Source organism: Dipodomys spectabilis, unplaced genomic scaffold (genome assembly GCF_019054845.1).
Source record: "Dipodomys spectabilis isolate Male_0828 unplaced genomic scaffold, ASM1905484v1 ptg000050l, whole genome shotgun sequence".
NCBI lineage: Eukaryota > Metazoa > Chordata > Mammalia > Rodentia > Heteromyidae > Dipodomys > Dipodomys spectabilis.
Window position 1 is genome coordinate 12,051,498 of NW_024870727.1, and position 25,571 is coordinate 12,077,068.

Genomic DNA, 25,571 nt, shown 5'->3' on the forward strand with positions numbered 1-25,571 from the left:
GGTGACTGCTGAAGTTTGTGGGACATCTTTCCTTGTATTTTCATTGGCTTAGACTATAAACTCTCTGTTCATGACATGTGAATTCCTGCAGGGACCTTGTACATTCCCAGGAATTGTGAGACTTACAAGACTTAAAGAATAAGTATTGAGTTCTGGAGGGTCATCCCCATGAGCGATTAGGTTGCTCCAGCTTTCTCATTGCTGATCCTCTATAACTTCGCAGCCCTCCACAGATCTATGGTATATGAGGGATTTCCCTTATTTCTTCAGGAGCATGCTTACATCTTTGAGTCTTAGTAATAAGCTACAGGAAAAATGTATAGTAGGAAACAAACATGAAAAGTACTTGAAGTGTAGTGTAAAAGAAAACTGTATGCATTTTCTTTTTAAGAAACTTCTCTGTCCTTGTCTCCTCCTTCCTAGAAGAAGATCTGCGATGATCACGCCGGATCCAATAATACTTCTGTAAATGAATCACCACGGCAGTCATGCAATTAGCCTCGGAACAGATGTCAGAAAGTCCAGATACTGGCTGCCTGTAGCTCCAGCCGCCCCTGCCAACTCTCGCGAGCTTTGTCAGAACAGTGGGTTGTAATGTCAGTGCAGCCCCTGGCAGGAGCAGCAGCTGCATCCTGCCTTTCCCTCCGAAGCTTTAGTGCGCAATCTCCACTCCTGGAAAACTTGGTCATCTTCCCTTGAGGAGTGTGAGAGGTAAGTTGCTCTGAATCTCCACCTTCGGTGTCCAGACGCTGGTCTCTTTGAAGATTGGGCAAGTGTTTCGGTTCTTCACTGTTGGCTGTGTCTCTTTGGTGGTGATAGAAGCAATTGCTGAATGGGATACAGTAAAGAAGCCAATAAAGAGGCACAGACATCAGATCTGTCTGTTCTTGAAGAAGTGCACCCCCAGTCCATTTAACGGCGAAAGAAATGAGTTTCTTTCTGCTTTGTATCAAAGGGCAGAGCACTTGTGGATTCTCTAGGTCTGTTTTCTTTAGCAGTTTCCTAGAGGGAGGAAAAACATAAATCTTACTCTACTTTGTTCTGAGATTGACTAGTTAGTGACCACTCCTTAAAAGAACGCCAGAACTGCTGCACTTGGGTCAGGCTTGTACATTTTTCTTTTTTTGTTTTCCTTTTGAAATGCAGCATGGAATTAGTTTTTCTCACATTGGTGGCTTCACCAGCTACTTTGCTTGGCCAACATATTATGAAACCTTTGTAATATCAACTGCCAAGTGGAGGGTCAAAGTTTCCTTTACACTGAAGGAACGTGCATTACCTTTACAAACTTTTCTCGTTTGTGTTTTCTCATGTGTGTCTTTAAACAGTAGCAAGATATCTAATGTTTATGTGCGTTCTTTGTCATTGTACAAATGACAAGCAAATGTTTGTCTCCTAAGTTTGAAAGCTTACCTTTATGCAGAAAATACATAAGATGGAAAGAAACCTGAACTATAAGCAAAACATTTTATTATTTATATTTCAATTCTTCCTCTTCTCATGCCAAGGTTATGATGTCAATATTTTTATAATCTATGTAGAAGTTATATCAACTTTATGTGAACGGGTTACTTAATATAAAAGAATATCTATGATAAATATATCCAAACTTCACTATATAACCATTACTTAGTTTGAAGATAAGCATGAATGTTTAAAGTATGGTTCAATGTTGCAATGGTAATTTCTAAGGTCTCTATACAACAAAATAAGTTTGCCATTTGCAGTGCCTAATAGAATTACTAATTAGATGTTCAAACTTCTGTTTTCTTTTTTCTAGTGGACTTATTATTTGTTTTCATTTGCAGTATCTTACAGATTTGTTAATAAGAAACTTTTGAATCTACTCTCTATTGCATTTGAATAAGTATAAGCTATGAAAATCTTAATTAGGCACATGTACCTACAAATATACTCCATGTTTTGATTCATTTCTTGGTAATCACAATACATATTTAAATATTATGTTTATGTTTTGATACTTCTGCCAAAAATCTGTTCATTCTTAACAAAATAAACTGTTCCTGTTATTAGAAAAGTTTAGTTGAACAGATTGCAAACAGGTTATTTTCAACTCCCAATCACTCAATTAAGCACTCAATTAATTTAGTAATTAACTGTTGAGATTATTTATATAGGGCAAATTTGTTATACACTCTGCTTGAGGAGAGTCAGAGATGTTACACAGAATGCAGCATGTCCTATCTGTACATGCCTTCCTACCGCCTAGTTGAAATCTAGAAAGTTTACGAGTCCTGTAGATTCTTGAAAGTCATTGGTATAGTCTGTCTGACAAGAAATCTCAATTCTCTGCCTCACTCAGCTTGGGTCAAACAATCTTTTCAGTTTTGGGAAAAGATTGAGTTGTTTTAATTATTTTAATTCTACCACAAAAAGATCTTAATAATACAACTTGATCATTCTAATATGATTAAAGCAATTCATTTTGAGGGCTTTCTCCAATACAATACATACTTCATTATGACTTTAAAACAGGAAAATTACCCAATTCCTGTAGAACTCTATTTTAATATTTTTGGCATTTTTCTCATGGCACAGTTTGAGCAAATTATTTTGAATATTTGGTTGATATCAAGCTATGAAAAGCAAAATGTAAATAGATTGCTCTTAATTTTAATTATTCAATCACATTCATTCTTAGAATTCACTGTATAGTTATTATTGAAATTGCTGGAGAATTATGGCATGTTCAATATTAAATAAAAATACAAAAATGAATAAAAACTTTAGATTTTACTTTAAAGTTATAGTTTTAAGTTTAGATTTTTCCACAAATAGCCAATAAATTTCAAATCCAAGAGCATCTGTTAAACTACAAGTTATCATCCTCTTGGTTTCTCCCTTTCTACCTAGCATTCATTTACTTTTGACATTCTAAACAAAACACCTACCTCTTTTTCAAACATTAACTATTTCGGTAGTTAAGTGACCTGAATTCTGGTAACTTCAATTGGTGCAAAGATTTGTCCCTTCTGTATATTAGTTTGTGGACTACTGGAGTTGAATGAGTTCTAGATTGCTATTTGTACTGCAATTTTCAGGAAAAGAATCAATTGCTTCATGAAAAAAATTATTATTCAAGACTTGAGCATAGAGACTAAGAGTATTTTGTAGTCTTCACTTATTTGTATCATTTTTATTGTTTAATCATGTAACTGATAGTTATTAAAGTGTGAATATCCTTTAGTGAAAAAATACAGAGCAACAAATAAAGATAAAGAATATCATATTGTGAAAAGATAAGTGCTTATATAAAATAATTAACAAAGATTATTTAAATTAAATATTGCAGCCAACTAATATTAGACAAAACTGAATATGTGAATATCTTTAAGTTTTAATATGTAATACACATTTACTGTTAATGTCCATGACATTCTTTAGAGTGAAACAGTTAAGTTAGATCTACACTGCTATCTTAGTAATGAGTGTATGCTTACAATGATTGTTTTTAATGTTAATGGCAGTATTTCAGAATGAGAACTTGTAGATTCCATTGTTAAAAATAGTTCTAATTTATATAAACTGTACTGCATAAAATTGGGCTTATTTGGAAAAAAAGATAAAAATAGAAACACAGATAAGATAACCTCTTATATTAGCTATTTTAAAACATAAATAATAAAATTGCAATATTTAATAATTATACATCCAAAATGTAATGGTAGTTACATTTCTTTGAAATTAAATTAGTAGTTTAAAGAAAAGTTTTATAAGCATGAAAATTAGTAGAGATAAAAGTTATTAGTGTTTAATGGAAAGTTTTTTTAAACATAAAGTTAATATTTAGGCTGGGCAACAGTGGATAATACCTGTAATCTTAGGTACTCAGGAGGCTGAAATGTGAGAATGACAGTTTGAAGACAGACCAGGCAGAAAAGTCCAAGAGGCTTGGACTTTTCTCCAACTAACCAGCAAAAGGCCGGAAGTGATGCTGTTGGTCAAGAGGTAGAGAACCAGCCTTGAGTAAAAAATTTCAGGGGTAGTACCCAGGCTTCTGAGTTCAGAGTTGGAATCTGAGGACTTGCATACTACACACACAAACTCTCTCTCTCTCTCTCTCTCTCTCTCTCACACACACACACACACACACACACACACAAATTGATATTTAAGTAAGGATAAAGAAACTGGTTCAGATTAGGTTTGCATTGGACACTGTCTGGACTTCTCAAGAAGAGAAATGAGGAAAACCAATAAACCTGAAATGAATTTATTGAAACAGAGCTTCAGTAACCAACACTGCATCTGATGACATTTTCCATAAATGAGTGAGGTTTTCCAAAAAGGCAAAGAATTCTCATGTCAATTTGCTCTTCTCCTAATGTCCCCATCCACTTGCTAAAGAAGAAGAAACTAGTTTTTATCAGGAAAAAGAAAATTCAGAAAGAATAACAGTAGTACCTCCAAATTCCGCTGTAATTATACAAATGTTTATATTTACCAGAACTTCTACATCATTACATATTAATTGCATGCTATTCCTCAAACAAAAGCAAATTATATTTCCTATCATTATACATTTAACTATCATAATTAATGATCATATTATACAAAAGAATGGTGCAGTAATATTTTTCATGGATCCCAGCATTCGTCTAATCATATCAAAACAAGACACAACAATGACTGTGCCTTTATTTTAAAAACAGAAAGTGCTCTCTCACAATAATCATATATAAATAAATATATTTACATATACAGAAGAATACTGGTAGAATGACATAGACCTAGACATAATTAGATTATGGGCTCTGATCTAAGCGTTATGCACTGTATTTTATTTTTTTTCTGTCATTACTAGAATAAAAAACTACTTGTAACTACTAGAATAAAAAAGTACTTGTACAAGCAGTGGTGAAAGAAGCTGATGTAAAATTGAAGTTCTTCAGGGCTAGAAATGCAGATTGGGAATGTCCTCTCTTGACTGCCCCGAAGATGGTCTAAATTAAAGAAACAAACAGAAAAGGAATACAAATCCTCAGTGCTAATAGGATTAGCTTCTTCAGTAATGCACATTGCATTTGCAATTACAGCATCAGAAAACATAAGGGAAGTTGTTGTACCTTTACAGAGATCCAGGGTGGTTATGTATGTGAGAACTTGCACGTGAATATTTTGATTGTTTTTCTCTTAATTATGTGAAGACATTCATTCTTTTTCATTGGAAGTTACCTTGCATGTTTCCTCTCTCTTTATTCACAGCATTTCATTTTCTTTGTTCATTTAAAAGACAATCTGATTTGCATTATGAATTTTTTTGGATCAGTCATATAATAAACACATATTCAGACCGTCACAATATCAGATTTCTAACTCAAGAAACACAGCTTCTCTGGCTATCTTTTACGGTGTATCTTCTTATTGTGTGTAGCTCAGCCCTAGATGGGACAGCCCATCTAGGGACAGCCACCAAGACTGGACAGGTATGGTGGTGGGGACAGAGACCTGGACCCCTCTAGGCCAAGGCAACCAATTCACTGCACACGACAACCCTGTTTAACAATGAGAGAGAGACAGACAGACAGATAGACAGACAGAGAGACACAGAGGGAGAGAGGCACACAGAAACAGAAAAAGAGAGACAGAGACACAGACAGAGAGACAGAGAGAGAACAGAAGTTCTGGGAGGGCAGTTTCCCCCTCCAGGCTGGCTGCTAGGGGAAGGTAAGGCTTTGGCTGTCTGCCCTGGTGATGCCACACCCACTGCCCTCGGGAACTCGGGGAAAGGGCAGTTCTAGAAGGCCCGGTGGAAGCATGGAAATACATGAAACCTGGCTCTTTTCCTTGGCAGCAGTTACCATTTGAGAAAGTAAATGGTCGTCGTTTGAAGGGCAGGGTGAGAAAGTCATTCTGCCTTTGTCCAGCCAGGGAGGCCTGGTGGATCCCATCCACGGAGGAAGCAGGCACAGGTGCCCATACACCGTGGTTTTTTTCACAAGCCAGCTGCCATGCTGGGGTCGTGGACTGACTCTTGGAAGAAGAGCTCTCTGGAGTGCTTGACTTAGGAAAAAACAGTGGCAAGGAGGAAGCTGTGGAAGGAGACATCTAGAAGGCCAAACCCACATAGGGACCTGGCATTGTGGGCAGGGACACAGCTGATGGCTCTTGGACATCAGGATAGAGTGCACCTGAGCAGCGAAGGGGAAGGCAGCGTGGGTATGCGGCCCATCCCACGAGGCTCCACTTGGGGTCTCTACCAGGGCTCCATATGGACCTCATGCCTGATTTCAGGGGTGCCTTTCTAACCATTCTCCAGCCCTGTATCATTCATTTTATTATATAAAACGAATCTCAAGAATTAGTTTTGTTTCCTAACACATCAAAGATCTATTAATTTGTAACTCACAAAGATTACACTGGCTTCTTGCACTTTCTCAATTCATGTCTCAGTTTTTCCTCTCAGATTTCCATCATTATGCGCACAATTCAAACAGAAGTATTTCTGACCATGCAATTGCATTTCGCCAATGGCATCTGTTTTAATCAATTAGCAAGGTAGCAGATGTGATCGACTGAAATTGCTTTCGAGTCAATATTATCTCCGATTCAAAATAGCAGCTGTGCTTATTACCATGGAGATTGTATTCAACCCGAGGAACCCGACATAACTATCAAATTGTAGAGCCACTGCCTACATAAATGGAATAAAAACAAGTAAATTTTAATCATTGTGTGTGTGTGTGTGTGTGAGAGAGAGAGAGAGAGAGAGGAGGGGAAGGGAGAGAGAAAGAGGGAGAGGGAGAGAAAGAGAGAGAGAGAAAGAGAGAGAAGGAGAGAGAGAGAGAGAGTTAATGTGCCTGTCTTGGGACTTCAAGACAAAAGCCTAAATACTATCCTTGATTTTACCCTCAAGGCTAGCACTCTACTACTTGAGCTACAGCTCCACTTCAGATTTTTGGGTGGTTAATTAAAGATAAGACCTTAAAAGACTTTCCTGACTGGGCTAGTTTTGAACCTCAATCCTCAGATCTCAGCCTCCTGAGTAGCTAGGATTACAAACTTGAGCCACCAGCACCTGGCAACTTAAGTCTTTTATACAGATATTTTACCTATAGCCCTAAATATTTTTCAAACAGAGGCAACAACAGTACAAATGTCAGTTGTTCTCATTTGTTAAAATGTTTCAGTTCTCTACTTTGTTACATAATATTTTGCTAAAATATTGTTTGACTTGTCTTTTGGCAATAGACTAACATGTTAGAGAGGAAAGAATGACGCAAGGAAGGAGGGTGTAACCAAAGTGAACGTTGATAGACATCTATAACTCCTTAACTTTCTTAAACTAGTTCACCAGTATATTGAGTGTCAACCAGCCGTGAAATGTCACCAAATCAAAGAGTTTTATTTCCTCTTCTGTCTAGCTCTCTTTCTTCCTCTATGTAGTTCCTCCTCTCTCTCTCCTTTTCTCTCTCCCACTCTCTGTATCTCTACAGTAAAAATTAAATCTAACATATAAATGGGTTCCCAGTGAATGCTACCCTTGACGTGGCTGTGTATGGATGAGAATTAATGTGATGGGTGCCTGAGAAAATACTAGAACCCGCTACAGAGTTCTGTAAAGATACTTGACAACACTTACAAGTCAAGTACATTCTGTCCATTTGATTTATCTCCTTCTAAATTAAACTCGGGAACATTTCCATTAAAAAAAATTCTGCATAGCACCTGATAGTGGTAAAAAGATGTCTTCTTCTTGTTTGTGTGCCAGTCCTAGGGCTGGAACTCAGCACCTGCATGGTGTCCCTTACCTTCTTCACTCAACTCTAGCACTCTGCTGCTTGAGCCACAGCTTCATTTGGGGTCTTTCCGTGGATAATTGGTGATAAGATTCCTGCAAGGGATGGCACAGAACTGAAATCTTCAAATTTCATCCTCTGAATAGCTAAGATGACAAACGTGTGAGACTGGTACCCAATGTTTTCTTTTCACAGTTTCCCTATAAACGGCACTAACACAACCTGCTACTTACGTCTCTTTTAGAAATCATCATGCAGAGCAAAGGCAAAAGGCCAGGGCCCCCGATTCTCCTGTGGCCCCTCCTGTTCTGCCTGTCCATGGAGAAGTCACTTGGCGCTGAAGAAGACCTTATAGTGGCCACCAAATCGGGCAAGGTCCGAGGCGTGCCCTTGACCGTCCTGGGAGGCACTGTGAGCGCATTTCTGGGAATCCCTTATGCCCGGCCACCCGTGGGTCCCCTTCGATTCAAAAAGCCACAGCCTGCAGCCACGTGGCCTGACGTTTGGAACGCCATGAGGTACGCCAATTCCTGCCATCAGAACCCAGATCAGAGTTTCCCAGGCTTCTCCGGATCGGAGATGTGGAACCCGAACACCAACCTGAGCGAGGACTGCTTGTACCTGAATGTGTGGGTGCCAGCCCCCAAGCCCAGAAACGCCTCGGTCATGGTGTGGATTTACGGGGGTGGCTTCCAGACAGGGACGTCCTCCTTAAACGTCTACGACGGCAGATTCCTGGCTCGGGTGGAGGGGGTGATCGTGGTGTCCATGAACTACAGGGTGGGTGCGCTGGGGTTTCTGGCGCTCCCAGGGAATCCCGAGGCTCCGGGGAACGCGGGGTTGTTCGACCAACAGCTGGCCCTGCAGTGGGTCCATGGAAACATAGCGGCCTTTGGTGGCAACCCCTGGAGCATCACCCTCTTTGGAGAAAGCGCGGGGGCCGCCTCCGTGGGCCTGCATTTGTTGTCCCCCCAGAGCCACCCCTGGTTCCTCAGGGCTATTCTGCAAAGTGGGTCTGCGAACGCCCCGTGGGCAGCGATGTCCCCAGCCCAGGCGAGGAACCGAACGCTGACCTTGGCCACATTGCTGGGCTGCGCTAGAGAGAACGAGACTGAGCTCCTCCAGTGTCTGCGGCGCAAAGATCCCCAGGAAATCCTGCCCAATGAGGCCTTTGTCCTTCCCCACGAGAGCCTTCTGTCCGTCCACTTTGGACCCACGGTGGACAATGACTTCCTAGTTGACCTGCCCGACGCCCTCCTGCAGATGGGACGATTCAAACGCACGCAGATCTTGGTGGGTGTGAATAAGGACGAAGGGTCAGCCTTCCTGGTGTACGGGGCCCCGGGTTTCAGCAAGGACAATGATAGTCTCATCACCAGAAGTCAGTTTGAAGAAGGGTTGGACATGTTTTTCCCCGGAGTGGGGGAACTGGGGAAGGAATCTATCCTTTTCCACTACGCGGATTGGTTAGATGATCAGAGACCGGAGAAGTACAGGGAAGCCTTCGACGACGTGATCGGCGATTACAACATCGTATGTCCTGCCCTGGAATTTGCCCAGAAATACTCGGATTGGGAAAACAATGTTTTCTTCTACTATTTTGAGCACCGTTCCTCCAAACTTCCTTGGCCACAATGGATGGGAGTGATGCATGGCTATGAAATTGAATTTGTCTTTGGGTTGCCTTTGGAAAGAAGAGGTAATTACACAAAACCCGAGGAAATTCTGAGTAGATCTATAATGAAACGCTGGGCAAATTTTGCGAAATATGGGTAAGTTCTATTTGCCATCTATGTTTTTCTCTGGTTTGTCTCTGCCTGGCTTGAGATCTGGGGTTGAGTTCATCAGAGCCACGAAGAAGTGTTATTTACTCTCTGTCGCTAAACTACTTTTCTTTTCATTATGCAGTGAATTTCCATTTATTATTTTGTTTTTGCAAAAGTTCTTAAGATAAATCATTATGAAACTCTCGTGGAAATTCTTTTGAAATTCACTTCCAAATTATAACAAAGTATTTTAATAATGTTAGAAAAAAATTATGTGGTAATAACAGCTTACCACAAGAAATAAAATTATTGCGACAAAGCCTGTTAACCTGAACATATAGGATGCTCACATGTATATGGAAGGGTTGGTATATATATATATACATATATATATATATAAATATATATATATTTATGTGTGTGTGTGTGTGTGTGTTTGTGTGTGTGTGTGTGTGTGCGTGTGTGTATGTGTGTGTGTATGCCATATAGCCTGGTTCAATTGTATCTAATTGAAATATATCTATATATATGTAAATAGATCTATATCTATCTATGATCTATCTATCTGTCTGTCTGTCTGTCTGTCTGTATGTATGTATGTCTATCTATCTGTCTATCTATCTATCTATCTATCTATTTATCTATCTATCTATCTATCTATCTATCTATCTATCTATCTATCTATCTATCTATCTATCTATCTATCTATCTATCTATCTATCTATCTGCTCCTGTTGGTGATTGTGTTAAATGGTGATGGAATTTGCCCCTCATTATTACTAAAGCAAAGAACGCTGTCTATTCTCACGATTTCCCCCCGGAAATGTTTGTGCAGAGGTTTAAACTAACCTATTTGACAGAACCTCTGAGGGTCATCGCCTTTACCCAAGCTTTTCTCCATTTGCCAAGTCTTAAGGCTGACATTAGACAGTGACTTTACAAAGCATCCTAATTTCACTCCCGAGTTATCAATGTTGTGATATTGCGTCCTCAGGGCCAGAAGAGATTTTTTTCTTTGTAAAGCTTGTTTAACTAAGACTTTTCAACTTTACAACAATGTACAAGTAGTATTTATTAGTAGATACCATACTTCAGATTTCTTGTCTTGAACTTTTCTGGGCTAGCCCCATGTAGAGATGAGGCACAGTGATGTTTAAGATTCAGGACAGTGTTCCCAAAAGCAGCGTTCTGAGACTGACTGCAGAGCAAAAGGAGCAGCCAGCTCTGTGGAATACTGTGTTCCTCTGGGTAAGAGTACCAACTGCACTTTCATTACATTCAACCTAACAAGACTTTTTCAGGATGTTGTTAGATTCTTTATGTCATCAAATAAAAATCATTCAGCAAAATATCAAAGACTTATTAGTGTGTTCCTCAAAAAGATTACACTGGATTCCTGCACTTTATCTAGAAATACTTCAGTTTTTCTTCTCAGGTTTCACTCATTATGTCCACTGTCCAAACAGAAGTATTTCTGACCATGTGTTCCCATGTAGCCAATTGCACATTCTTTAAGGAATGAGCAAGGTAACAGATATCATTCAATGATATTGCTTTTATGATACTATTTCTTCCTATGTACAATACCACTAAGGTTATTGCCATTGAGATTATAATTCATTATGCTTACATTTTAAAAAAGTTTTCAATTTTTCTTTGAATTTTATTTTGCCTGAGGGTTGTTTAGTAATCATCTTTGGAACTTACAGTATTTAGGATGTTTCTAGATACATTATTGTTGTGATTTCTAATTTAGTTCATTTATAGAGATTGTGCCATATAATGTTTATACCTTTGAGATGTACTAACATTTACTTTTTGACCCTGTACATGATCAGTCTATACAAACATGTAATGCCCCACTGGAAACAACATGAGTTCTCCCATTATTTTATATTATGAGTTCTGTAAATTAATTCACACAGGATGTTAATAATTTATCTACTTGCTTCAAGTATTGGGTGAGTGGCTGCTAAGAACTCCAACTATAATAAGGGTCTTATCTATTTCACCATGAGTTCCTTTTTAAGATTTTATGACTATATTATTACTTCTATGGACATTTTAGATTTTGCATTCCTAACGTGACTCTTTGATCATAATAAAATTAACCTCCTTGTCCTAAGTTAGCTTAGTCTAGTACTGAGAGATGCGGTGAATTTGTTGTAATCGTCCACAGAGAGCTGGTCCTGGAGTCCCTCCACATAAAGGCTAACATCTCTTCCTTCCCCAAACTTCTCTTTCCAAATCAGTTTCCTACTTTATTCTTATTATTCAAAGCTGTGGCTCAGTGGTAGAGTGCTTGCCTTGCATGCATGAGGCCCTAGGTTCGATTCCTCAGCACCAAATAAGCAGAAAAAGCTGGAAGTGGCACTGTGGTTCAAGTGGTAGAGCGCTAGCCTTGAGCTGAAGAGCTGAGGGACAGTGCCCAGGCCCAGAGTTCAGGTCCCATGACCAGCAAATAAAAAAAAAATTCAAAATAGGGTATTCCCCTCCATACCTTTCTTATTGTGCTGTCATAAGGTACTTATTTGTATTAGTTTTATATTTTGTATGCTGTTGTTTTGGCTTTGTTTCAGTGCTGGGGATTAAACCCAGGCCTTACATGTTTTGACTATTGTATATTATGAAAACTTTAAAATATTGTCTGATTTTACATGGTCATATGAAGTATATTTATAAAGCATTTGTAATGATCTTTTTGTTTGTGCACATATTTTTCACTTCAGTGTTGTGTATTTTGCCTTATGGATTCTAGTTTTCTTTTCTTTTTTTTGGGGGGGGGTCCAGTCATAGGGCCTGAACTCTGGGCACAGCACAGCTCAAGGTTAGCGCTCCACCACTTGAGCCACAGCACCACTTCCGACTTTTTTCTTTTTGCTTATGTGGTGCTGAGGAATCGAACCCAGGGCCTCATGCATGCAAAGCAAGCGCTCTACCACTGAGCCACCTTCCCAGCCTCTCTAGTTTTCTTATATGGACAGACGTTTACTATACTTTGGAACAGTCTACAGAAGTTGTCATTCTTCAGGTTGTTCTCAAACTTCTCTTAAGAAACTTCTTGTATTTTATTTCAATGGAAAGATACTTTAAAAAAAAAGCACACACAAAAAAATGGGATTCTGAGATGTATCAGTTGCTACCAGCAGCTGTACAATCTGCTCCATTATTATCCCTTATCTTCAGTTTATGTTACATGAACATGAAGTGAGATTTTTTCCACACCATTGTCCCAATATACAAAGGCCTTCTAAAAGTAGAAGCATGTTTGATTCCAACATATTCTCTTCATCTTTAGTTATCTTTCATTGGTGTTTCCATGTTGTTTCAAGTCTGATTTTCTTTTCTGGAAGGACAGGGGTAGGAAATTGCTTCAGGCTTCTCTGATACTCTTCCTAAATGGCTATTTTATGTCATTATTTGGTGACATAATTTTGCTGTGACCATGCCATCAGCTCCATTATCACTAGCATCTCTTATAACTCCAATTACACAAATAGTAAGCTGGTTAACATTGTGCCAAAGATCACCACCATTATGTGTGCTTCTTCAGTTTTCTTTCTGTTTCTTATATTCTTATTCTTTACTGGTATCTCAGCAACTTCACAAATACTATCTAATGTGTGGCTGGACTCAGATGAGTTAATTGTTTATTTCACCTATTTTTGATTCGAGTTTTCAGCCTAAAATTTCCTTTTTTATAGTTTTATGAATTTATTAATGCTTACTTTCACTCTTTTAAAGACATGCTATTTAAAAAAACATTGTCAAGGTGATATACAGAGGGGTTACATTTGCTTAAGTAAGGCAGTGAATACATTTCTAGTGGAACTTGTTAGCCCCTCCCTCATTTTTCTCCCTCTTTCTCTCCTCTACCAACAAAAAAATCCTTCCATGATGCACAGATCATATCCAGCACATTGTCTTGTGAGTATCGGTGTTTCATTGGATCCCCCTTTGTCTTTTTTCTCACCATTCTGTTGTTACCCTTCCATTCCCTAATTCAGATAAGCACATATACAATACTAGGGTACCAAAATCAAATACAATGACAACAGGGGATATATGATAGGGGGAAGAACATACAAAAGAAACAAAAATATCACATAGTACATTAAAATCAACAACAAAGATAAGCCTCTTGTGTTCACATCTTGGAGTTCCTTTTGCTTAGAATCATCTTATATGGTCATAGGTACATAGCAATTGAACTACTCTGTTCATCTGATAAGATTATCCTAGATGTATAAGGGAAACCATAGAACCTATGAAAACATGTTATTTAATAATATCCTATTTGAACATATACTTTAGTTCTTGGATAGACTCAGTCCTAAACATCTTCTCATTTTTTCCCACTACATGTTTTTAACTCAAAATATGCATTTAGTTGGTTCCTGGTAATCCTATCTACTCAAGAGGTTTATTTTAAGGGTCGTGGTTCAAAGCCAGCCTAGGCAGGAAAGATTATGAGACTCTCATCAACAATTAATTATCAAAAACCTGGAAGAAGAGCTGTGGTTCAAGTGGTAGAGTATTAGCCTTGAGCAAATAAACTAAAGAACAATGCCCAGGCTCTGAGTTCAAACCCCAGGACTGGCACACACCGATGCATTGTTATGCAGATGCACACACATGGGTACCTATTCCATAGACTTACTACAGTACATTTCTTCATAGTAGATACTTTCATATACCAGAATCATATGCAGCAAATATTTTGAATCTGATAAGTACTATCTCACTGACAAAGTGTGAAACATATGGATTATATTATTAAAATAAAATGTGCTGAAATATTGAGGCTGCCTACCATTTTTAGGATGAGAAAAACCATGGTTCACAGAAGAAAAGCAATCACAGCCAGTAGGTGACAGAACAAAACTGAGCTATGACTTCAGCCAACAAACATTAACTTCCTTATATTACACACGCACCAGGCTACCTTCACCATGAATTATTAAAAGCAGTCAGAAAATATTCTGAGATGATGCATTTGATTGTAAACATGTAATTCTAGCCTGTTAGCATGCAGATACCTGCCCAATTAATCCTTTGGATGTAAGGGCAAAGAATAGACTAAAATTAGACATCGTGAGATACAGAGAAAAGTTTAAGATTGTGAAGGACTGTCATCTGGCCATCTACTCCAATTTTTATCAGTCTTATAATTAGATTTTCTGACAGATAAAAGTTCTTGTGGCTTCCAGAGTGAGGGAAAATTCCTTACACTCTGATTCTGTAATTATTTGTGGTGCATTACCATAATTAACCCAACTGGAACACTTTGATGACTTTGCAGAAGATCAGGGAATAAGTCCTTTCGGATTTATTTTATGGCTATCATGACAGTATCAATATCCTATTAATTTCAATCCGTCTTTTGCCCTGAGGGACTGAGTGAGGAATTACTCAGAAATGAATAAAACAATAAATGCTAACTACAGCATTCCAGGAATTGACTTTAACAGAATATAAATATAGGTAGAAAAATACATTATTATAACTTACTTGAAAAGGATGAATTACATTATGGGACCATTTAAAGGATGGAGTAGATCACTTTCTAAACTATTTCAGAAAGCAGCAGTAGTTTGCCATCAATAAGAGAGAAATTAAGTGAATCCCCTGAAAAAGGTAACATTTATGAAGGAAGCTATAAAGTACATATCTGATTACATTTTCCATAATGCTAAATAACAGTTCAATGGGGAAAACCATTTTGTAGTATGAGAGGATATAAGTATTTTCTTAGTGTGAGAGAATATACCTTAAATTTGAGTTTTCAGCCTAAATTATCCTAAATCACATTTAGTGCATCCACTTATTTGGAAATAAGTTAATGTTGTTTGTTTCATGTTTACTCAAATATTTTCTGTATTTGGAGAATGTATAATGTTCAGGCCAGTATAATGTATATTATTATAACAAATCAATTTTTTAGAAATCAAATTACTAATTTCAAGAACAGAAACATATCACAGCTGACATGTGTTAATTAGTGAATGATTAACCAGTGATTGATTCATTATCCAGTGATTGATTAATAGAGTTTAAAGCAGTGCCTCACTGTGTTCTGCCTGGCTTTATTCACTTTACTCTTTTTTTGTTTTTTGTTTTGGTCGGAGTGGCACTTGAACTCAGGGCCCGGGCACTGTCCCTGAGCTCTGTGTCCTTAAAGTAAGTGCTTTACCACTTTGAGCCACACCTCCACTTCTGGTTTTCTGATGGTTATTAGGAGCTAAGAGTCTCATGGACTTTCCTACCCAGGCTTGCTTTGAGATGGGATCCTCCAATCTCAGCCTTCTGAGTGGCTAGGATTACAGGCATGAGCAACCAGTGTCCAGCTACTTTACATCTTTACTTAGGGTAGGGTCTTGTGTATTGATGAAGTAGGTGTCAAACTCCTGAGTGCTAGTGATTCTCTCATTTCAGCTCCAGAGTAACTGAGACTACAGACATGCACTGCCATCCTCTGTTATATAGTAAGATGAGTGGAAAATAGACATTAGTGTCCTAAGTTGGCTTTGGCTGAATGTAAGGTATTTTAATGGAACTGAGTGACAGCAAGACAAAAAAGTGAGGGAAGACAAGGCCATAACTTGTTTTATGTATTCTGGTAGAAACCCAGAAACAAAGTAAACTTAAGGACCCTGGGAACATGAAACACCTACTGTCTTCTCAGATTCCTTGAATCTTCTGGAGTGTCTTACATCATCTCTCTTAAAAAATTAATTTGTAAAAATAAAATGAATTTGTTTATGATAAGAGCAATGGATCTAGGGCATATATGTTTCATGTCACAAGTAAGCAAAAATAATGTAGTCCACAGTATGATCAGAACACTCAAGAAAATACTAAACAAGTTGCCTTTTAGTTAATAATTTTGACCCTCAAGCATTGCTAGTATTTATTAATACTACACAATTAAAATTCATTGACTGCTCACATCTGGGAACTCCCTGGCTTAGTACTTCAGTGTTATTCGAATGGCTCCAGTGCTCTGAATTAGAATATTTCATCACCAGTGGGTGGAGGTAGTTGATGAGCTCTCATAGACTTGAATGCCCCACAATTCTACAGCTATGATATAATCCTCATAGGAGCTCTGATCTGAATTCTAAATGGAACAGCAGAATATAGGTAAGTCAGCTCTGCCACCGAACTATCAACAATTGGGGGAAGCAGCAATCATTTCATCATTTTTGCCTTTACTTTCCCTTTCAAAAATGAGCATGCTAATTTTCCATCTAATGGGTTTATTCCAGAGATTCGAGAAATTATCTATCAAATACACTACACTTTTTGAAACATATACTTTATGTAGCATGGCTGGATATAATATATGCGACATCCAATTAGATATGGAAATCAGCTAAGAAAAGACTCTTGTTTAGTTCAAGATGGACCTATGAATACCTATGGGACTTCCTTTTGTAAAATTATTTTTTTAAATTTTTTTATTCTGACCTTTTCTATGAAGTACTTTGTTTCTGTTTATTTGTGGGTTTTTTGTTTTGTTTTGTTTCAGTCATGGGGCTTGAGCTAAAGGCCTGAGCTGTCCCTGAGATTGTTTTTCTCAAGAATAGCACTCTACCATTTTGAGCCACAAGTCTGCTTTCAGTTTTCTGGTGGTTAATTGGAGATAAGAGTTTCAGGGGGACTTTTCAGACTAGACTAGCTTCAAAACATAATCCTCAGCCTGCTGAGTAGCCAGGATTACAGGTACTAGACAACAGAGTTTAGATTATGAAGTGTTTTTATTTGTTTTGTTGGGTAATTCCTTCCTTCCTTCCTTCCTTCCTTCCTTCTTTCCTTCCTTGCTTGCTTCCTTCCTTCCTTCTTCTCCTCCCTCCCTCTGTCCTTCCTTCTCTTCCTCTGCTCCTTCCTTCTTTCTTTTCTTTTGTTCTTCCTGTCTGGTATCAAACACAAGGCTTCACACACACTATGCAAGTGTTCTACCAATAAATCACACCTCACACTTACCCATTTAACTGAGAGTTTAGTTTTTTTTTTTGGTGATGCTAAATACAAGTTAATGCAGGTGAATGCAGAGAAGAGGAAAACAGAGCCTAGGAACAAGAGTTTGGAGAACAGTGTCCAAGGGCTGATCAGCAGAGCAAGAAGAATAGCAGTAAAAATCAGGACACCAGAGTGAGAATTCTCCTTGCCTATATCCGACCAGCAGGGTTTGAAGATGGAGACTCAGGAGATAACTGGATATTTCTGAGCCACTGGCTTCATTCTAGAAGGTGACCCAGAACTCAGCAGGTTTTCAGATTCCCCTGGAGGGCTAGTGAGCTGAGGAAAGAAAGGATTAGTGTGATAAGAACAGGAGTTAATCTAAACTATTAACATTATGACAGAATTAATATTTCCTTCTCCCTTAGCCTGTCTCTAAAGCTCTGATCTTATTTGTTTTAGGGCTTTTCTGCCTAGGAAAAAAAGAACCCTTCTGAAATGAATATTTCATAAAATGTATAAATGCATGTTTAAAAGATATTAAATCATACTCTTGAACACTCAAAAAATAAGAATCTTCAAACTTTTGTTTTTAAGGGGGTTTGAGTCCAGGGGTCTTTCACTCAAGGTGAATGTTCTACCATTTGAACTATGTCCTAGCCCTGGTAGTTCTGTTTACAACAATAAATTTCCCAATCTGAGACATCAGTTTTAAATGTTCTACTACTAACATCACCACTTTCCACGTTTTAAGAAATTTGACTGAATAGAAAATAAAATTGTTTATACTTGTAATATAAGGGATCCACTGACATCGTATAAAATCTTACTTGGGCAATAAAAAAAGAAAATTACAAAAATGACTACATAAGATGTTCAAGTCTTAATCTTGGCTTCAGAATACATTGGATTCAGAATATATTCTAATAACTAATCATGCTTACAAAAAGATACATAAATTGAAATCTCTACTTTTATGGTAGAGGGGCACTTCAAAGACTTTCTCTATTTCTCTGTTTAAGTATATTTTTCTCTCTATTTAATACAAGGAAGATCATTTATATGGAATAGACAAGTAGCAATAATGCAGGAAAATAATTTTAACTACAATCTATAATAATACATTTGATGGTTTTCATTGCCCTTGTTATACTGGAAACTCGAAGTTTTTGCTTTAAACCATGAAATGCATTTGAATTGTGCCTTTCTTTTCAGCTTTAGACTGAAAAAAATATTTCTGTAAATAAATGAATGCTAATAGTAGAATGAGTAAGTTTAAACAGAATAATTCTCAACCAAATTTCCAAGTGTGATTGAACATCAATATATACTGTTATTTATTGAATTTCAGAATGATTATATGATTAACTGAATTATGTATTTTTTGTACATTTATAGAAATACTCAAGCCCTCACATTTGCTAGGCAAGTGCATATTTTATAATTTGAGCCACAATACACTACTCTTGATTTTTTGTTAGTTTTCCAAGACATGCTTCTTTAGTTCACCTCCCTAGTATCTGGGAATAAGCTCTGTACCACAATGCTCAATCCTATTATTTTTTATTTTAGTTTAGTTTTTATATTTTTATTGTAAAAGTGCTGCCCAGAGAGGTTTTCATTACAAAAGACTGGTGTTGAGTACATTTCTTTTTGAAGTGTCTGTTATTTTTAAATTAGTGTAAACTTTACAAAACATTTGTATACCACATGAAGCTGTCCTGATTTGGAACTTATTCTTGACATAAACATACAGTTAGAATATCTACAAACATAAAATGATAAAAATTTGCCTGTATTCTTTAATCCTTGAAGAACTGATTTATACATACAAATTAATTCATCCTACAAAAAGCCCTATATATTCAAGAGTCATTGACTATTTTATGTCTTGTTTAACCACATATCATAGAAAACTGGTTTATTATCACTTGAAATTTTCATTTCATCAATGCTAGCCTCACTTTTCTTCAGACTTTATTATCTGCAAAAATGTGTTAAGCCAACAACCTGACCGTATAACTAGAGATAGGATTATATACACTTAGAAAGTTCATAGACGGTTTAGAACTGAAAAAAGATTAAGCACTCAGAAAATTCTGGAAGTCCTATTACATTCTGAAATATAGGCAACAGAATAAAGGGTATAGAAAAATAAAATATACAGGAACTAATGCTATTGTGAAATGCATTAGAACTCAGTCATTAATGTCTAGATAATAGTTACTCATTTATTGTGTATTTCTGAATTGTGAACCCCGCCCCCCGCCCATTCCTATATCCTGTGATGAAACACTTGAGAGACATAATGGTCAAAGGAGGAAAGGGGAATGATACGATGTGTTTACTTCACAATTTAGAGGATTTTGTTCATGTTCATTTGGTATCTATGCATCACCTGTCATGAGGCAGAATATACTTATGCTAAACCTGAGAGGAAATATAAATCATTCTGCATGTGGAATTAGAAATATAGACTTGTACATAATGGAGAATGACCTTAGAGCAACAGAGTTCTCAAGATCTATTCATCTTAAATTCTTACTTTGTAGAAAAATAAAATAAAAAATGCTTTGTAAGTAGTCAGGTTTTACTTAGCTTACTTCACCAGAGACCTATGAATGCTCAAAATAGCAGTAGTGTGAGGTCTTACATAAAAGTTGAAAATCTTGTCTATGTTTTTAGCCTTTAAAATTGAGACTAACTACTGTTTTCCTACTTGGATTTTAGTAGTTTGCTTAGATAGGTTTATTATATACCCAATCTCCCCAAAGCCCACAAGAAATCAAGTTGAAACATTTCTGCAACCCAGAAACATGAAAGTTCATAGCAATGTTCTGGTTCATGGGCTAATTACCAAATGATATGATAAACTCTCACTTAAAACTATTTCATAATGTTTTCAGAAATATGTAGTATCATTTGCTTTTTAAATACACAAGATAAAAAGAGTTTGAGGCTATTTTACTGTTTGAACTTAACTTTATATATTAAGTCAAAAGGAATAAATAAATATATCACTACATAATTGATGACAGTTTTATTACATTTTAATTTTCTTAACTTACTCAGAGATAAGATTATCTTCAGCAGGATATCTATTTTGAAGCTGTAAGTGATATTTTAGAAGTATATTCTTAACAGTCTCATAGCTATCAATAATCAACCTACTTAAGTTGTGAAGGAATGAAGAAAATATGAAGCTACATCATAAAATAAATGTGTTATTATCCAGTCAGTTGTGTAGCATTGATTCACAAAATATCATAAGAGGATTACATCTATACATATCAAAGGAAAATAAAATGTCTCATTGTTAGTTGTATATGTAACTAATAAACATTTAAATTTATAAATAAAACCTGTCAGATCTATCAATTGTTGTGCATAAAGTGAAATGATATACTTGTAATTATTTAAATAACAGGACCTTGTGAAGATTATAGTTTATTTTAAAGTAGTTCAACTGACCTTTGTGATTATATGAACATTTATCTGAATTACATTAAAAATAAGTTACATTAAAATAATAATAAAAATAATAATCATAAGTTCTCTCCTTGATCCCAATTATTAAGTGTAGAATACATGCCTAACAAACATAAGGTGCTGAGTTCAAATATCTGTATCACCAAAAAATTAAATGTAGCCTGTCAAAAACTATTTTGTAAAACAGCTAAAACTATGCACTATTAGAATATTATGTTCTCTCAGATAGAAGGAAATTCAGGTTTATTTTCCATGGAAACATATTAGAAAATAAAAGTGAAAGATTTTTATCCAGAATGACTTATAATTTGAGAGTGTAGAAAACCATGAATCCTATATAATGCCAAAAAATGTCCTCAAACATGATAATTCAACTATCATTTATCTCAATAATCAAGGATTTCATTCTGAACTTAAAAATATATAGCAATTTATGATTTATAATTAATATGAGAAATCTAATGATTCAATATCATATCACTTTATTTAGCTTTGAAATCCTTCAGATTGAATAGGAAAAGAGAAGTAAAATATTCGTTTTCATTCTTCACTCCAACATCCAGATACAAAAAGGTGCTGTCTGAAGAAAAATCATGGTTATTTATTTATTTATTTATTTATTTTTGGGTCCGGTTGTAGGGCCTGAACTCTGGGCCTGGGCACTGTCCCTCACTCTTTAGCTCAAGGCTAGCGCTCTACCACTTGAGCCACAGTGCCACTTCTGGCTTTTTTCTTTTTGCTTATGTGGTGCTGAGGAATCGAACCCAGGGCCTCATGCATGCAAACCAAGCACGCTACCACTGAGCCACCTTCCCAGCCCCCATAGTTATTTTTTAAAGTGGAGCTTTTAAGCTGGGCTCCTGTAGCTCATGCATGCGATCCAAGCTACTCGGGAGGCTGAGATCTGAGGATAGAGATTCAAAGCTAGCCCAGACAGGAAAGTCCTTAAGAGTTTTATCTCCAATTAACTCCCAAAAAAGACAGAAGTGGAACTGTGGATCAAGTAGTAAAGCGCCAGCCTTGAGTGACAGGAACAGCATCTAGTCCTTTAGTTCAAGTCACAAGCCACAAGCTTGGTACACACACACACACACACACACACACACACACACACACACACACACACACACACAGTGGAGCTTTTGATTTGATTTGTTTACTATATCCACTTAATAACAGAATCACTATTTAGAGTCTTTTCTGTAAAATTGGAATTCTAATCAGGAAATTTTTTTCTCCCTAATTTCACTGCAGAGTTTTGCATAATCAATCAATTCTGCCATAAAAAGACCCAGTTCAGTAATTAAAACAATCAGAACCATATTTCATCCATTTTGACTATTATTCAGGCAGATTAAAATAAACTATATAATTACTATAATAAAGATCTAATTGCACTATTATTTGGGCATCTGGTTGTAGTCTTTGTTTCATCCAACATTATGAATATGAATGATTTTTAAAATCAAATTTTTCTATTACAATGTAACACATCTGTATAATATTTTATAATTTCATTAATTTAACAAATATTTATACCATACCAATTACAAGCCAGACAGTAGGCTAAATGCTAGGCAGTCCGCACACTCAGGGTGCAGGATGAAATGCAGAGCCTGCCAGACTAATAAGATGATACCACACCAGGGCTAACCACGATGATGGAAAGTAAAACCCTGAAAAACCTCACAGCAGTCCTAGAAAGTTATAGAAACCTTTCTCAGGGAGATCAAAGTTCCCTCCCAAAGATGAAATAACTCTTGCAAAGACCTAGAAGTGCTAGAAAGAGCAAAAGACCAATGAGGCCGTGGCAGACGGCGGAGCCACAAATCGGGAGATCATGGCCAGAGCATGAACTCATATGAAAACTTTTCTATAATACAGAGATATAATGAGACATAATGCTCTCAAATTTGAATTTTGGAAAGATAATTCTGTCTGAAGAGAAGAAAATGTCCGGGATAGGAGCACGGAAAGTGATGGGACAGTATGTAAATGCACTGCATAGCCCAGAGCAATGGTGAACACCTGGCCAGCATTGGGATGAACAAACAAGGCCGAGGGGCGATAGGAGAGCATCTGTCATCAAATCACTGGGTACTTCTTGATCTCTTGCATAAACATGGAGAATATGGGGAGAAATGAAAATCGAGGACTATTGTCCAGGTTTCTGACTCAGCACAAGCCAGGGCATCTTAGTGAATTAAGAACAAACGTAAGCCAACAAGCTAATGAAAATGCAGTGAATACAGGAGTGAATGGCCATGCTGTAACCCCTTCCACCAATTAAACAGGCAGTGTCACGAAGTGAGTATCAGGAAGCCGGAAACAGGTTTTGAGTGGGTATGGGATTAACCAGAGGGGGATGGACACATGGAAAACCGAATGTGGAACCAAGTCGGTCTTAACACTCAATGCACATACAAGAAAAAAATGAAGTAGGAAATGGTAGTATGATGAAGATGCACTGGACACCTAACTGAACACATTAACTCATAATTCCTGTGTGCAAAACCTGTGGTAACATGAATAAGAAAAATAAAAATGTCAAGGGGAATATGTGGACTGAAAATCAGAGGAAAAAAAAAATCTGAGCAAAAGAAATCAAGACAGTTGAAGTTTCTTAGAAGTACAGACAGCACTGAAAAGATGAGCTTTGTATTTAATAATGTAAGGTATCGCTGTCCTCATTCTAATATCTCGGAATCATGTGAAGAGAGGAGTATCTCTACCTATTCTTACGTTCATACACTCACGCAAACATCCTTGTATGTATTCAGCCCAAATAATATGATGTCTGATGCCACTGATGAGCAAACACACAATAAAGTCTTTTGGAATTGAATTTATACTGCTTAGCTAATCTACATTAAAATCTACACTGTGCAAATTTCCACATTTCCAATCCCCTTCGCCTCTTCCTTCTGGTGTTCTGAGTCGACTTCCAGGGAAAACTTCTTTTACATTGCAGTTAAAAGTTCTGTATACTGATATCTGACTGAGCCTGTAGGACCTGTCCCACATTTTGCCTTCCACAGTTCTAGCTGTTTCTGTCTCATATGGTGTTTGGGAGCCAGGGCGGAGAAGATGTCTGGAGTACTCACTCACTTCATTCCCCTAACATTATTCCTTTCCTGACTGAGCCTATACCACTCTCTGTCTTATTTTGCTGCTGTGCTGTCATTTCCTAAAACTTCATGGAATTTACTCAAGAATTGGGCATTTTTACCATCCAGCTTACTTTCTTTTCGACACCATATCATATATTGCTTTCCAATTGTTCCAATGTTCATCCCCACAATCTTTTCAGATATCCAGCCCCTCCGTTTTAATTTTTCCAACCTGCAAGAATCGCAATCTTAATTAAGTCTAAAATATGTGATCACTACCAAACAATGAAACATACACAGATGTACACAATGGGATAACAAGCTCTAGACTTTAAACTCAAAATCATTTTAAATAGGCCTAGTAGTTAAACAATGTATAATTCCATCTTTTCTAAATGATATCAATACCTTCTTCCTTTTTTAACATTTTATTGTTAAAGTGATGTACAGAGGGATTACAGTTCCATATGTAAAGTAGTGAGTATATTTCTTGTCGAACTAACTAGTAATGTATTTTCTACTTTTTGAAATTATTATGTTTTAATGGTATAAATCAGTTGTTTCTTACAACAGCATTAAACTAAGATGTCAAAATCATACAGAAATATTCTGTTTACTATTTCCTTTCACTTTCTTCAACCTGTATTCTCCAACTGATTGATCTTAGTCATTACCATTGTTCTCTTTTACTACAATGTGAGATCCAGAAAAATCATATTCCTATGTGTTATGTCCACAGTTTTATTCCCAGACCCTACAACATAAAGAGTACATAATATGTACATAATGAGTTATGGCTCAATAAATGTCTAAGTAATTAATAGATTCTTTTCCTCTTCTCCATTTCCAAATCTCATGGTTAGATGTCTTTCCTTCTCTTTTCCAGTATCTTTTGCTAAACCATCTCATCGATGGCCACAACAATACATGCTAGGTGTATACTCTTGAATTATGTTTCTATCTCTGTCAATGTCCACTTTCATTCATAGTTGCTAATAAGCCCAATGCTTGCTATTTCTAAATGTTTTTCTTTCTATTCCACATCAGCAAATTTCATCAGTTCAACCTTCAAAACACATAGCAAACTAATTTAGATCTTACTATCTTCAGAGTACTATGTCTAATGTAAGCTGCGGAGGAATCTCTTCTGCTTTTTCACAATAGTCTTTCTCTCTGGGGACACTCTGGCTGTCTTCAGTTCATTTTCCTTGTAGTTGGAATGATATTCTCAAAGTGTAAACAATCTCTTATTATTGCTTATATAATAACTCTCCAGTGGCATCTCATTGTGTATAAAATCGAATCTGAATACCTTATTATTTACAAGAGCCCATTCAGATGACAGTTAACCTTCGTTGAATCTCTCTTCCTGTTCTTGTCAGTTTGGCCTCTTATTTGGCCTCAAATTAAATAGCAATGGATAAATAAGCTCTGTGTATTTTAAATAACTACATTGCACTTCAATCGATTTAGTAAGAGTCTGA

General features: G+C 36.8%; 1 protein-coding gene across 2 annotated transcripts in view; it reads left to right on the forward strand.

Moving 5' to 3' along the window:
• Positions 1-553: 553 nt before the first annotated feature.
• The window catches only part of Bche (butyrylcholinesterase), a 55,405-nt gene continuing 30,387 nt past the window's right edge, over positions 554-25,571 (forward strand). For both annotated transcript variants that reach the window (XM_042678916.1, XM_042678917.1), the window contains exons 1-2: positions 554-711; positions 8,005-9,532. In XM_042678916.1, coding sequence (XP_042534850.1) covers positions 8,013-9,532 — 1,520 coding nt within the window. In that variant the 5' untranslated portion in view covers positions 554-711; positions 8,005-8,012. The remainder of the gene's footprint in view (positions 712-8,004; positions 9,533-25,571) is intronic.